Below are 13253 nucleotides of genomic sequence, written 5' to 3'. Positions count from 1 at the left end.
GGGTCAGCAACAAATTCCCCCAGGACTGGCAGAGGCAGGGCTATAGGAAAGAAAACTTGGAACAGCTCTGCCTCAAGCACTCGAAGAAATGAGCAAATAACCACAAACCCCAAAAGGATCAGGAGTGCACTGGCGTATTTTTTTGAGATGAAATTTCTAGAAGGAAAAATAGGATCTCTGAAGTATAAAAATCATTGGATAGGGGAGCCTACAGGTTAGAAGAGCTGAAGAGAGAATGAGGAGTGGGTGAGACAGCTGAGGAATTGACCCCAAACTGAGCAGAGATGTTTGGAGACAGAAAAGGGGAAAGCTGGGGACCTGGAGGCTAGAAGGAGAAGGGCAAGTCCACAGCTGCCGGAGAGAGGAGGGGAGAAGCGGGGAGACGGTGATGTACAAAGGAAAAGGATGACGGGATTGCCAGAAATTGGGGACAACGTGCAGAAGGAAAAGCGCGCTGACAAGGAAGCTGGGCAGCCCCCTGGACACCTGGGGGGCAATGGCCAGGATGCTGGGAACACGGTGACTCCCCATCGGCAAAGTGGAGCTGGAAGGGGCGCTCCCTGGCCTCAGGGACCCTGGAGGTGGCAGCACCCTCCTGAAGACAGAAGCAAGAAAAGCGTGTGCAGCTTCTGATGGCACAGAAGCTCTGCTGGCGCTGCCTTTAACAGCAGAGTTCCAGGTGCTTTGAGGGCTTAAATCTTTATGTGCTTCGTGTTCTCCAAAGAGAGGACAAAAGCCCAATGAGCAGACTCGGAACGCTTCTCCGGCTCTGGAGAGCAGGTCCTGCACTGCCACTTATGGGGCTTCATCGGTGTCCCCGGTAGCGCATGAAAAACAGCATTGCAGGTCTGCCCGGTCTACTGAGTCGGAATGTGAATTTTCACGTGATGCTGGGGGAGGGGGGTTCTGTCTTTAATCAACAGTTTGGGCAGTGCTGATGGAGTAACTTTTCCTCTTTGGGCACCACACCCTCCATTTTTTTATTTTATTTTATTTATTTATTTATTTATTTATTTTTGTCTTTTTGCCATTTCTTGGGCCACTCCCGCGGCATATGGAGGTTCCCAGGCTAGGGGTTGAATCGGAGCTGTAGCCGCCAGCCTACGCCAGAGCCACAGCAACGCGGGATCCGAGCCGCGTCTGCAACCAAACCACAGCTCACGGCAACGCCGGATCGTTAACCCACTGAGCAAGGACAGGGACCGAACCCGCAACCTCATGGCTCCCAGTCGGATTCGTTAACCACTGCGCCACGATGGGAACTCCCATTTTTTTTATTTTAATTTGTGGGTCTTATGGTGCCTATTCTCAGTTTCCCTCTATGGCCAATGCCACCATCCTTCATGGGAGGACAAAAAGATATATTCCAAGGAGAGGCCAACGAAGTCAAGCATTCGCCCCAAAATCCTTTACTGAAATGAAAGGTACTAACTAGCTCTTTCAACAAGGACTTCAGGACCTTCAGGTGTAACGTCTAGATTCAGCTCAAGTGAATCATGGCACCCAAATAACAAAGGATAAGAAGGGATTTTTAGGTTACTTTATCAAGCTATCAATTCAGTCACTTTGAAATAAAAATAAATAAATTCAAACCCTATATTTCAAAACTGTAAAAGATATTCCCAATGTTATTTTCAGAAGGCATTCCTTGGTCATCTATGTTGGAACTTGCTTCTTCCCCTAAAATTTCTAAAATTTTACTAACATTGACTGAATTTTAATTAAAGCTGAAGCTACATGGTACCAATACTCCCAATGAAGTCAGGGCAGTTAAACAAATCATCAGTCAATTTAGAAGAAAATAAGACAAAACGGTTCTTGACCGTTTTTTTCCTTTTTGAATGCTCTTCTACATTGCTTAGCTCAACAGCTGGCAATCATTTATAAGACACGAGTTTGTTCGGACCTAAAAGAAATTTGAAAAAGATATTTTAACCAAAACATTAAGTGATTTTCCCAACTATAAGAAAGGGAAAATAGACTTATAAGTAAGTCTGCTCTGCTTAATATAAATTTTTGGTTGGTCTGAAAGATGATGCTGTGCTTTCTTAGGGCACAGTGGAAATGAGGGTAGAATTTGGGCAGCCAATAAAGACCAAGGCAAGATGCTGGAGCTTGGGGGAAAACATCTAACTCCGCAGGATGGATTCCAATCTTCATAACTCTGCCTCAGGGCTACAGCCTGCCAGAAACCACGCCCCCTAGTGGATTGAAAGAGTTAAAGATTTCAACACTGGGACAAGGGAAGCAGCACAAGAAACTGAAAGGTATTTAAGGATCTTATTCAATCATTTACAGAGCACTCACCATATACCAGGCACTGTTCTGAGCAGGTTATAACTATCAATTCACCTAGTTAGCACAGCACTGAATGAAGGAGGTACTATTATCCACACTGGACAGATAGAGAAGCAGGTGTGGAGAGGTTAGGTAACTTGGCCAAGGCTACACAGCAGGTCAGGGGCAAAGTAGCCAGCTTCAGGGTCCCTGCCCCATGCCACCTGTCATATGGCACTGCTGGGGCTCATCAGAAAATCAATCCCAGAAGGCATTTATTCAAATATCTAGCAATGTTCCACTTCTCCTAAGGCTGGCCTTAGAGTAGTTTTAACCTTCTAGAAACACGGCTGAAGTTCTGGATATATTTTACTAAAGCAAAAAGCAATGAAAGAAAAAGAGAAGCCAAATGTCAGTAAGTCCATCCAGCATGTTCCACAGGAGCTGCCCTCTCTGAGAGCCTGTGCCATCTGTTGATACACCATTTGAAAGCCTCAAGACTCATCTTCTGGGCAGTTCAGAAGCAAAGGCACATTCGGAGATAAAAGCAAGAAGAAACAGAAGAGCTGACAGTTACCACTGAAGCAGGAAACAAATTTTAAGACTAGACATAAATCCTAAAAGTGGTCCCAGTCACCTCACATCCTTTTTGGAATTAGGTCAAGAGTAAACACCTGGCCCAGGGACTATGGTCAATAATATTGTAGTAACCTTGTGGTGCACTTAATCTATAAAAATAAGGCAGCACTACGCTGCACACCTGACTAATATAATACTGTAAGTCAGCTATACTTCAGTTTAAAAAACGAGCAAATAGGCGTTCCCTTCATAGCTCAGCGGAAACAAACCTCACTAGGAACCATGAGGTTGTGGGTTCAATCCCTGGCCTTACTCAGTGGGTTAAGGATCTGGCATTGCTGTGAGCTGTGGTGTAGGTCACAGACGCGGCTTGGATCTGGCGTGGCTGTGGCTGTGGTGTAGGCCGGCAGCTGCAGCTCAGATTAGTCCCCTAGCCTGGGAACCTCCATATGCTGCAGGAGCGGCCCTAAAAAGACAGAGACATTAAAAAAAAAAAAAAAAAAAGAGTAAATACATGAACAAATGAATGAATGAATGAAGTACAGATGGCAAAACTAGGGTTCAGAGATCACTTAAATAACCTGTTCATGACAGGCTATGATCTGGGTCTCCTACTCTTCAACTTAAAGTGCTTTATCTATTTTTATTAAAAAAGATTTTTTTGTTTGTTTGTTTTTGTCTTTTCAGGGCCGCGTGCGGCACATGGAGGTTCCCAGGCTAGGGGTCTAATCTGAGCTGCAGCTGCCGGCCTACACCACAGCCACACTACACCAGGTCCAAGCCGAATATGTGACCTACACCACAGCTCACGGCAACGCCAGATCTTTAAACCCACTGAGCGCGGCCAGGGATCGAACCCGCAACCTCATGGTTCCTAGTCAGATTCGTTTCCACTTCGCCACGACGGGAACTCCTTAAAAAAAAATTCTTTTAATGGCCACACCCATGGCATATGGAAGTGTCCAAGCTAGGGATCAAACTCACCTCTGCAGTGGCCTGCGCCACTGCAGTCGGATTCTTTTTTTTTTTTTTGGCTTTTGTCTTTTTTGTTGTTGTTGTTGCTATTTCTTGGGCCACTCCCGTGGCATATGGAGGTTCCCAGGCTAGGGGTTGAATCGGAGCTGTAGCCACCGGCCCACGCCAGAGCCACAGCAACGCAGGATCCGAGCCGCGTCTGCAACCTACACCACAGCTCAAGGCAACGCTGGATCGTTAACCCACTGAGCAAGGGCAGGGACCGAACCCGCAATCTCATGGTTCCTAGTCGGATTCGTTAACCACTGCGCCACGACGGGAACTCCTGCAGTCAGATTCTTAACCCACTATGCCACAGCAGGAACCCCCTACCTAGAGTCCTTGAAATAAATTGTATTAATTATGGTGATTCTCAACCACTAAGGCCCTTTACGTATTAAATATTTTTCTTCCAATCGTATTGAGATATTCTTGGCACACAGCACTGTACAAGCTTACGGTGTGCAGCGTAATGATCTGACTTACAGACACCATGAGATGATGACCAGAGAAAGTTTAGGGAACATCCATCATCTCAGAGATACACAAGAACAAGGGAAAAAAAAAAAACCCAACCTTTTCCTTTGTGATGAGAACTCACAGGAGTCACTCTCAACAACTTTCACATATAACATAGAGCAGCATTAATTATATTCCCCCTGCGGGACATCACAGGCCTAGTACGTATTTCTCTCATAACTGGAAGTTGGTGCCTTCTGCCTGCCTTCATCCAATTCCCCACCCCTGGTAACCACAAATCTGATTCCTTTTTCTGTGATTAGCTGCTTATTTGTTTTTGAGGACTAATGGACCTAGAACGGTGTGTTTGAAGGTCAACACTAAGGCCCTGTAAGTATATTTAACCTATGATTCACAAGCAGAAAAATACAGACGGTGAAGAAAATGAGAAATGAGCTTTTTCTGAATCAAGAACATATCAAGAAAATAATCACTTTGTAGGAGTGAAATGAAATATTTAGTACTGTGAAAGCCCCTGGAGCATGTTAATAGACTTATTTTGGTCCCCAACGTATTTTATATAATACTGATGACATGTCAAACCTGCATGTTCGCTTACAGGAACCACCCCAGAGGAAACGTTTTAGACTGTGATTTCTGTAAAGTCAAAAAATTCTGAACTCAAAGATGTCATCAAGAAGTTGATATTTGAATTGCATGTCACATTTTATTAGACTGGCATCACAGTCACTTAGCAGAAGAGTATGTTTTCATCAGTCAGTGAGGTATTACATTGCTTTGGAAGTGCAGAGGCAATTTAAAGAAAGCATAAAAAGAATGCATCAGCGCGACGTGAGGCTTCAGAAGGGCAGAAATGAAAGAGCAGGCAGTTTAATAGGTGAATGGCTGAACACTGCCTCCTATTAATTGATTCAGAAGCCAACACCTTAGCGTTTTCCCTCTCGCAGGTACTGACCCAGCTCGTTAGCATTACCTCCATAATAGGCAACAGCATAAGGGCTGTAGACCAGATTTCAATAGGAATAGATGTTATATAAGATTTATTAGATGTTAAAGGAATCTTGAGGCTGACTAATGGTTTTGAAAAACAAATCCGGGGCAGCCCCAAGCTTCCAGAAACAGAATGCAGCTTAACGACTTTGAGAGACCTCACTGCCAGCAAAATGCAGTCGATCACATTTGAGAAGATCAGAAGAATAAGCAGCTGCCAAGAAATAATTCCTAGTATTATAGCCTGAAGCGTGACCATCAATTAAGGAAGCTGTCTTTTATATACAGACACCTCCGAGCCCACACATCCAACCGGGCAGTAGTCACTTTGAGAGGCTAATACCTGATGTGATGGTTTTAACTCCTTTGGTTAACAGCAACAGTGTGTGTGTGTGTGGGGGGGGGCGGGGGTCAGTGTGTGGGTGAAACACCAGCTTGGAAGGGACTGCTTCAGTGCTGCCATCAACAGGCACATTCAGGCCATAAGACTGCGATTTCCCAAGGTGACATAGTGGTTACTGGTCACTGTCGCTACAGCCACCACCACATGGTGAGGGCCTCATGGGCAGCAGGTTCTGAGTACCTGACTTACAACCTTCCAGACTCTGGAGTTGGGTGGTATTTTTTATCTCCAATGTATAAATCAAAAAACTGAGGCTTCCGAGTGCAGGAGTCATGCGGTTAGTAAGTGACAGGGCTGGGATATGAACCCAGGAATGTCCAACACTGGACTTCATGCTGTTACGACTTCACAGTAATGATGACCTCAACTCCAGCTGGGACCTGGGAACAGTGCCCTACCAGGCACTTGCTGGAAGTTATTGGAGTGGGAGTTGGGGGAATGCTGTTCCCAACAGCAGTTTCCTTTTATCCTCAGGTGATTCTAACAGGATAATGCTGAGGGGTGAAAAGCAGACGGTGAGTAGACAAACACCCACTTTCTAAAATCAGAGACTTGGAGTTCCTGTCGTGGCTCAGCGGGTTATGAACCCAACTAGCATCCATGAGGATGTGGGTTGGATCCCTGGCCTCGCCCAGTGGGTTCAGGAGCCAGTGTTGCCATGAGCTGGGGGTGTAGGTTGAAGATGCAGCTTGGATCCCGCACTGCTGTGGCTGTGGCGTAGGCCTGCAGCTGCAGCTGTGATTCGACCCCCAGCCTGGGGAGTTCCATATGCTGCAGGTGCAGCCCTAAAAAGAAAATAAATAAAATCAAATCAGAGACTTTTCCTGGCAGCTGTAAGTGGATTAGTCCTCAGAGGTCGACACCTCACTTCCGCTATCTGCAAAAAACTTCTGCAGTGTCACCACCTATGAAGTTGAGTGGCTGTAAAATCAGAACGGTAATCATGGCAACCACTGCAGAGAAGGGCCATGAGATGACAAGTGTGACATATCTAACTAGTGACCTGTCACTCGGTGATCCGGCCACCGGCGTGTTTCAAAGCTCTCGCCCGTTTCTAACTCGACTGCAATCTCTGGCCTTGATGAGACCGCATCACGCCTGTCAACCTTCTCAGAGTTTCAGAGAAAGATAACGAGACATTACCTGGTGGTACTTCTTGAGGATGTTGTGCATCTCGGCCACGTCTTCGCTCGTGATGGTCTTGATGACGTACCTCCTGTCGTAGGACGTGTGGAACCGGGCCCCGCTGCGGGCCTGCGAGTCGTTGGGAAGGGGTGCGCTCCTGGTCAGGGAGTTCTTCCCGCAGGACGACGACGACGACGACGGGGGAGGAAGGAAGAGCACCGGTTAGAGACGTGGCTTTCTCACGCCCAGGTAAGCTGCTGTCACCACAAGGCGTCAAAACCATGTGTGCTTGGAAGAAGGCGACAGGTAGGACGACCACACTGTCTATGCATCGCGACTCACGTGGCAAGTCCGTCAAATGAAATGAGAACAGTGACTCTAACGTCTAGAATTATGACGCCAGGTACTTTGTTCACCTTGTTCTTTTGAGTGGGACAGGAGCTCAGATTTCCTTCTGACTAAAACAAGGTTCCCGCCACAAAAGGGCGTTTCACATTCACGGAGTGTCGCCCTGGAGGACAGGTTCTCTGTGCGCGGCACAGCTCCCGATTCTGATGACACTCCCCGAAGTGGTGAGACCCCCGTCCTTTCACAGATGAGGAGGCAGGGGTCAGAGAGGGGTCATAACTGGGGGGAAGGCCATGCAGCTGCTAAGGGGAAGAGCCGGAATGCCATGCCCTGCGTGGCTGGCTCCACACCCCAGTTCTCTACAAGCCGACCCCTTAAGTCGTGAAGGACTCAACTGGCCAACTCTGCTGGCTCAGCGCGTGTGCAATGAAACGGTGCCTCGGATTCTGATCTGGGGCCCCCCTCCTTCCCCCGCCCCCCGGCCATTTCTGAGGACGATTATCTCCTGGAGGGGACGTGGCGGGGCTCTGGGCGGGCTCCCCTGCAGCCTGTCACTCCAGCCTCACGCCATCCACACTGAGAGCTGTCTCCCCCGCTTTCCCGTGTGACTTTCCCGTTTGAATCTGCTTTCTTAGGGCCTCCTGGAAGTATCCCCCCCACCGTCTTACACTGGTCACCAGACCAGTGGGGTCAGCAAAGCCCCCTGGGTCACGGGTCAGAGGGAGTCTAGTCCTCACATCTGTTCATTGTGCTCCTGAGCACTGAGCTGCATTCTTCCCACCCCGGGACTGCGCAGGAGGGACTCAAGGGGGGACACGGTTGCTCTTCACCTTCCTCCCCACAGACGGGCACACAATGGTCCCGGTGAACCACAGCCTGTCCAGTTACAGGGACACAGGGACACGGATGCCTTTAGAGAGGGGGTGGTACCAGTGTATCACGACCGTCCATAAATGAGCTCCCGGTCTGTCTAGCGCAGTCAAGCCTCCTTAACCTGTCCTTCTTCAACGGAAGCCAAGGGGATGGAGCATCTGAGGTCTAAGGACACTGCAGTGCTGCAGCGCTCATGGAGGTGCTCCTCGGGCAGAGCGAGACGAGGGTGCTCTCACCTCGGGGCAGACCCTGGCGCCCTGTCCCAGCATTCCCTTCTGAGACAGCGTGTCCTGCTTTGCAGGCAAGTGGGCACACCTGCCCCGTGCAGAGCTGTTCCTGCCAATTAACTGAATATGCTTTCCTTAGCTTATTAAAAACTCAAGACAAGGGGTGGGGGGAATCAAAGCAACGCCCCATGACTTTAAATAGCAGGATTAAGCCAGCTGAAATTCATTAGACTGAGATGGAGGAAAAGGATTTTCAGGATGAAAATGGCCATATCCACAAGAGTTTGATTCTCACTTATATTGTTTTTTTCCTCAAAAAAACAAAAATTCTCCTTTACACCACTTCCTACTAAGAATAAAAAGGAGGAAAATCAAAGTGAATGCCCCCTTTGGGGGTTTTTAACACTGGCCAAGAAAAGCAATCATTGCTCTTGGCTAATGGTCTGAATTTCCTCTCAAACATTAATCTATAAAAGGCTCTTCCAAATAAAACAAGAACACTAAGAATTGTAAGATTACAAATTGTTTTCAGGCATAAAAATCAAAGCAGGAACAATCAGCCTAATGAAAGCCAGGTGGGTCAGGTTATAAACTTGGTAGAACTGACAATACATGTAAAATCACATTTTGGGGGGGAGGTGATAGAAAAGGATCATTATATTCAGCAAAGGACAGAGCTGCAGCAGCATCAGTTGCATAGACTGTTTTCTTAGGCTTGTTGGATATGAAAGTGTAACATGCTATCATGAACCAGTGGAATCGAACAGAATTGAAAGCTGCATAGTCAATGCTTCTCAAACTTTAATGAACGGAGTCACCTGGGGAACATGTGACAATTCAGCCTCTGACCCAGCAGGTGTGAGGTGGGGCATTTGAAGAAGCAGATGATGCTGAAACGGCAGGTCTGCGGATCACAGTGAGAATCAGGAGTTTACGGAATCGTGGCTAGGATGTGATCTGTGTGGGGCAGAGTGTGGAGAGTCTAATGCATTAAGTGCTACAGTTACAAACGCACCTGCCTGGACACTCGTCCCATTGTAGTCTGTCCAACTTTGGTTTGGTTAAAATGGGAAACTTTACAGTGAAGATTAATAATGCATTGCATTCCCCGTATGAATTCATCAGCTTCCTATCAGGAGTAGAACCTAAAGCTAACGGGTTTCACTAGGAACCGGATATTGCTCCCAAAGAGAATGATACTGTTTAATATTACTATGTTCAAAGCAATGTTTGGGTTTACAAAGCAAAGCGCTAGAAAGGCAGAGGCAAAGATGCACCAACTCCTTGGCTAAGATGCTACCTCCTTCCAAATTCTTTGCCTTTCCCTTCAGTTTCAAAGACATTGATAATTAGGTATTACAGACTTTGTGTAACAATATTGGCTTTCCCATAATGGCTGCGGCTATAAAGCGTCAAACATTCTAATCTTGATTCTGCTTTAACTCAAGTTTTTCAATAATCACATAAGTAGTCCCAATGCACAATATCTTCTTTCAATGTGTGGAATAATTTTTTTTTTTTTTTTTGAAGGGCCGCACTTGTGGCATATGGAGGTTCCCAGGCTAGGGGTCGAATCAGAGCTACAGTTGCTGGCCTACACTACAGCCATAGCAACTCTGGATCCGAGCTGCGTCTGCAACCTACACCACAGCTCATGGCAACACTGGTTCCCCAATCCACTAATCGAGGCCAGGGATGGAACCTGTGTCCTCATAGATACTAGTCGGATTCGTTTCCTCTGCACCACAATGGGAACACCAGTATTTTTTCTTTTAAAAGGCCCTTGGTTTTCCAATAACCAGTGAAATTAGGAATAGGCACATTTTGTCAAAATTCAGGATGTACCTTTTATAATCACTATACATATAAAAATATATGAATCAAATTTACTGAAAGCCACAGACAAGCAGAAAACATGCGATCCTCGGAATGACTATAAGACCTGGACAAATGCATATTCATATTTATTTCCACAGCATTCCTAGGAGAGAGAAAGGGCCAGGTGAATTTTCCCACTTGAAAACACTGAAATTGGGGTACCATGGGGCCAAGTGACACACCTCGGCTCCCGCCTGAAAGCTTCCTCTGAAGTAACCAAAAAGGGCAACTTGCAGAGTTCCCGTCGTGGCGCAGTGGTTAACGAATCCGACTAGGAACCATGAGATTGCGGCTTCGGTCCCTGCCCTTGCTCAGTGGGTTAACGATCCGGCGTTGCTGTGAGCTGTGGTGTAGGTTGCAGATGCGGCTCGGATCCCGCGTTGCTGCGGCTCTGGCGTAGGCCGGTGGCTGCAGCTCCGATTCGACCCCTAGCTTGGGAACCTCCATATGCCGCGGGAGCAGCCCAAGAAATAGCAAAAAGACAAATAAATAAATAAAAAAAAATTAAAATAAAAAAAGGGCAACTTGCACGGCTAAACTTTTGCCATTAATTAATACCATAATCATTTTTGCGAGGCTTTTTTTTTTTTTTTTTGCTTTTTAGGACCGCACCCATGGCATATGGAGGTTTCCAGGCTAGGGGTCCAATCGGAGCTACAGCTTCTGGCCAAAACAACACAGGATCCGAGCCGTGTCTGCGACCTACACCACAGCTCATGGCAACGCCAGATCCTTAACCCACTAAGCGAGGCCAGGGATCGAACCCGAAACCTCGTGGTTCCTAGTCGGATATGTTTCTGCTGTGCCACGACAGGAACTCCTTCCTGTAGTGTTTGAAATAAGGCAGGAGTGTATTGGTAAAGGGGGGTACTGAGTAAGGCTAGTCTGGGGCCTGCAATGTTCGCCAACACTCATCAACCCTCAGAAACGTCCTCAGCCTCTTTGAGCCTCACTTCCCAGGACCATAAAGTGATGGAGGATAAGCCCAGGGAGAGGGCGGGCGGAACTCCCCGTCGGCTCTCCTACAACTCCCCAGATGTATTTTCTCGAAGCCAGGGCACATGGCTCTAGGCAGGGCTGGGCCGTCAGCCCTCAGGAAGCGATTCGACTCTTCCCCACAAAAATCCGGTCGGAAGAAAAGTCCAACCGCCACCTCAGCAGGGGCGTGATGATGGCTCAGGATACCCGGGCCAGGATTAAAGAGAGGCGACAGTTTTGAGAGCAGCATGGAAATAGCACACCATAGGTTCCGGGCGTGCTCAGGACAGCTTTGGTGAGCGGGAGAGGACGGGCTAAAGGAAAGAGGTCGCAGATTCACAATGAACATGGCCCAAGCAGTCTGCTCTCTGGAGCAACTGATACTGAAACTCCTCAGTGTCCTCTGGTGTCGCGAAGGAAGGGTGACCCACAGCCTCACAGCCAGATTCCTGGGCCAGCTCAGGAGGCCAGGAGGAGAAAGGCTGAGAGAAGCGGAGCCCGGGAGTGACCTCCAGGAGCCCCAGGGGGTCCGCTTATGAGTAAATGAAGCTCACAACCATCTTTTGGTTGGTGACAGGCTGACAGAAGCGACCTTAGGGACTGCTCCGAACCGCCCAGTTTACAGGTCAGAAAACAGAGCCCCAGAGGGCAGAAACCCTGGCTTTCTGGCTTTCTCATCTAAGTGCACGGGAGGCCTCTCGGGGGCCAGCATCCCCCCACCGCTGCCGCCCCGCCCCACGTGGGCTCGGAGCCTGGTGGGCATTTCCATGGGATCGCTGCGGTGAGATTTTTCCGTGGTGACAAACACCTTCCGAACACAGGACCAAAGTATCAGCCAGCCGGCACAAAGCCCAACCTGTTGCTCATTTTCCCAAGGAAAACGTGTACAATGGCTTCAACAACAGCCTCGATGCTAACGCAGCCCGGAGTCCTCAATCTACGCTTTGACAGACACGTGTGCAGATCTCTCTGGCCTCCATCTAGGACCGTCCCTTACTGGCCTTTATCGGTGAGGGACAGGCATGGGGTGGCGTTCTCTGGAGGCAAGAGCTGACACAGATGTGTTTGGGAACAAGGCTTGAGGACAGGAAAGGCACGTGCGGCTGAGCCCTGGGCTCAGAGTCAGACAAGCTGTGAGGCAGAGACCCGGCTGAAAGAAGCCTGGCACCTGGGATTTCCCACAGTCCTGTGGACGGTGGTGACAATGTCAGGCCTGTGAACGCTTCACATTCCTGACCATGTGGCACAGCGCATCATGTCTGTTTTAATTAATCCACTTGTTCTGAGAACTGCTGGAGGTGGGCACTCTCTCTCGGTCACTGGCTTTACAGGCGTGTCCTGGTCTCTGTCCCTCCCTGCTGACAACCACACGGGTTTTCTCGGCGAAGAATGCCAACACTGAAAGGGGCAGTCTTTATACCGAGAGTGCTCTGGGTTTCTCTCTACAACACGCAACGGAAAACAAGCAAGCAAGCAAACAAACAAAAAACCAAAAGAAGAAGTCAAGACAAAATTTGCAAGTTAGGACATGATTAACTTGGACTGAAGGTCTAAGTGAAAGAGCTATTTTTAAAAAGTCTTCTCATCTTAACCAACCAATTTAAACGGCCAAGTCTGAGAAGAAGATCTGATCCAATCTAAGGCCTAAAAAGTACCACATATAGGAGTTCCCGCCGTGGCACAAGGGGGTCGGCAGCATCTTGGGAGCTCTGGGATGCAGGTTCGATCTCCAGCCCAGAACAGAGGCTAAGGATCCAGTGTTGCTGAGGTCGCAACTGAGGCTTGGATCTGATCCCTGTCCAGAGAACTCATATGCTTCAGGGCAGCCAAAAAAAAAAATAAAAAAAAAAAAAGGACCATGTATAGGGTTGGTTTAGTCTTTGTCAGGATAATTCCCATTTCTAAATTAAATACTCACTCTCGGGAACCTTCACCTTTACCTGCCCCTCTTTATGAGAAAGTTGCCAGATAAAATTACCCAGTGAAATCCACCTAGTGTTTGGAGGGGTCTACTCTCATTAGAAAACAAATTTCTTGTCATGGACAAAGCTCAGGGAGTTACATATTTTTGTCATAAGCTG

At 47.9% G+C, this 13253-nt stretch overlaps 1 protein-coding gene across 3 annotated transcripts in view; it reads right to left on the bottom strand.

Moving 5' to 3' along the window:
* The window catches only part of PIP4K2A (phosphatidylinositol-5-phosphate 4-kinase type 2 alpha), a 184445-nt gene that overhangs the window by 46918 nt on the left and 124274 nt on the right, over positions 1–13253 (bottom strand). For 2 of the 3 annotated variants that reach the window (XM_047755043.1, XM_047755044.1), the window contains exon 4: positions 6887–7039. The exons of the other annotated variant lie outside the window; for it this stretch is intronic. In XM_047755043.1, coding sequence (XP_047610999.1) covers positions 6887–7039 — 153 coding nt within the window. The remainder of the gene's footprint in view (positions 1–6886; positions 7040–13253) is intronic. 3 annotated transcript variants of the gene reach the window in all.

This window comes from Phacochoerus africanus, chromosome 12, assembly GCF_016906955.1.
Source record: "Phacochoerus africanus isolate WHEZ1 chromosome 12, ROS_Pafr_v1, whole genome shotgun sequence".
Lineage (NCBI taxonomy): Eukaryota > Metazoa > Chordata > Mammalia > Artiodactyla > Suidae > Phacochoerus > Phacochoerus africanus.
Note: the sequence above shows the minus strand (reverse complement) of the source record. Positions and strands in the feature narration are given on the sequence as shown.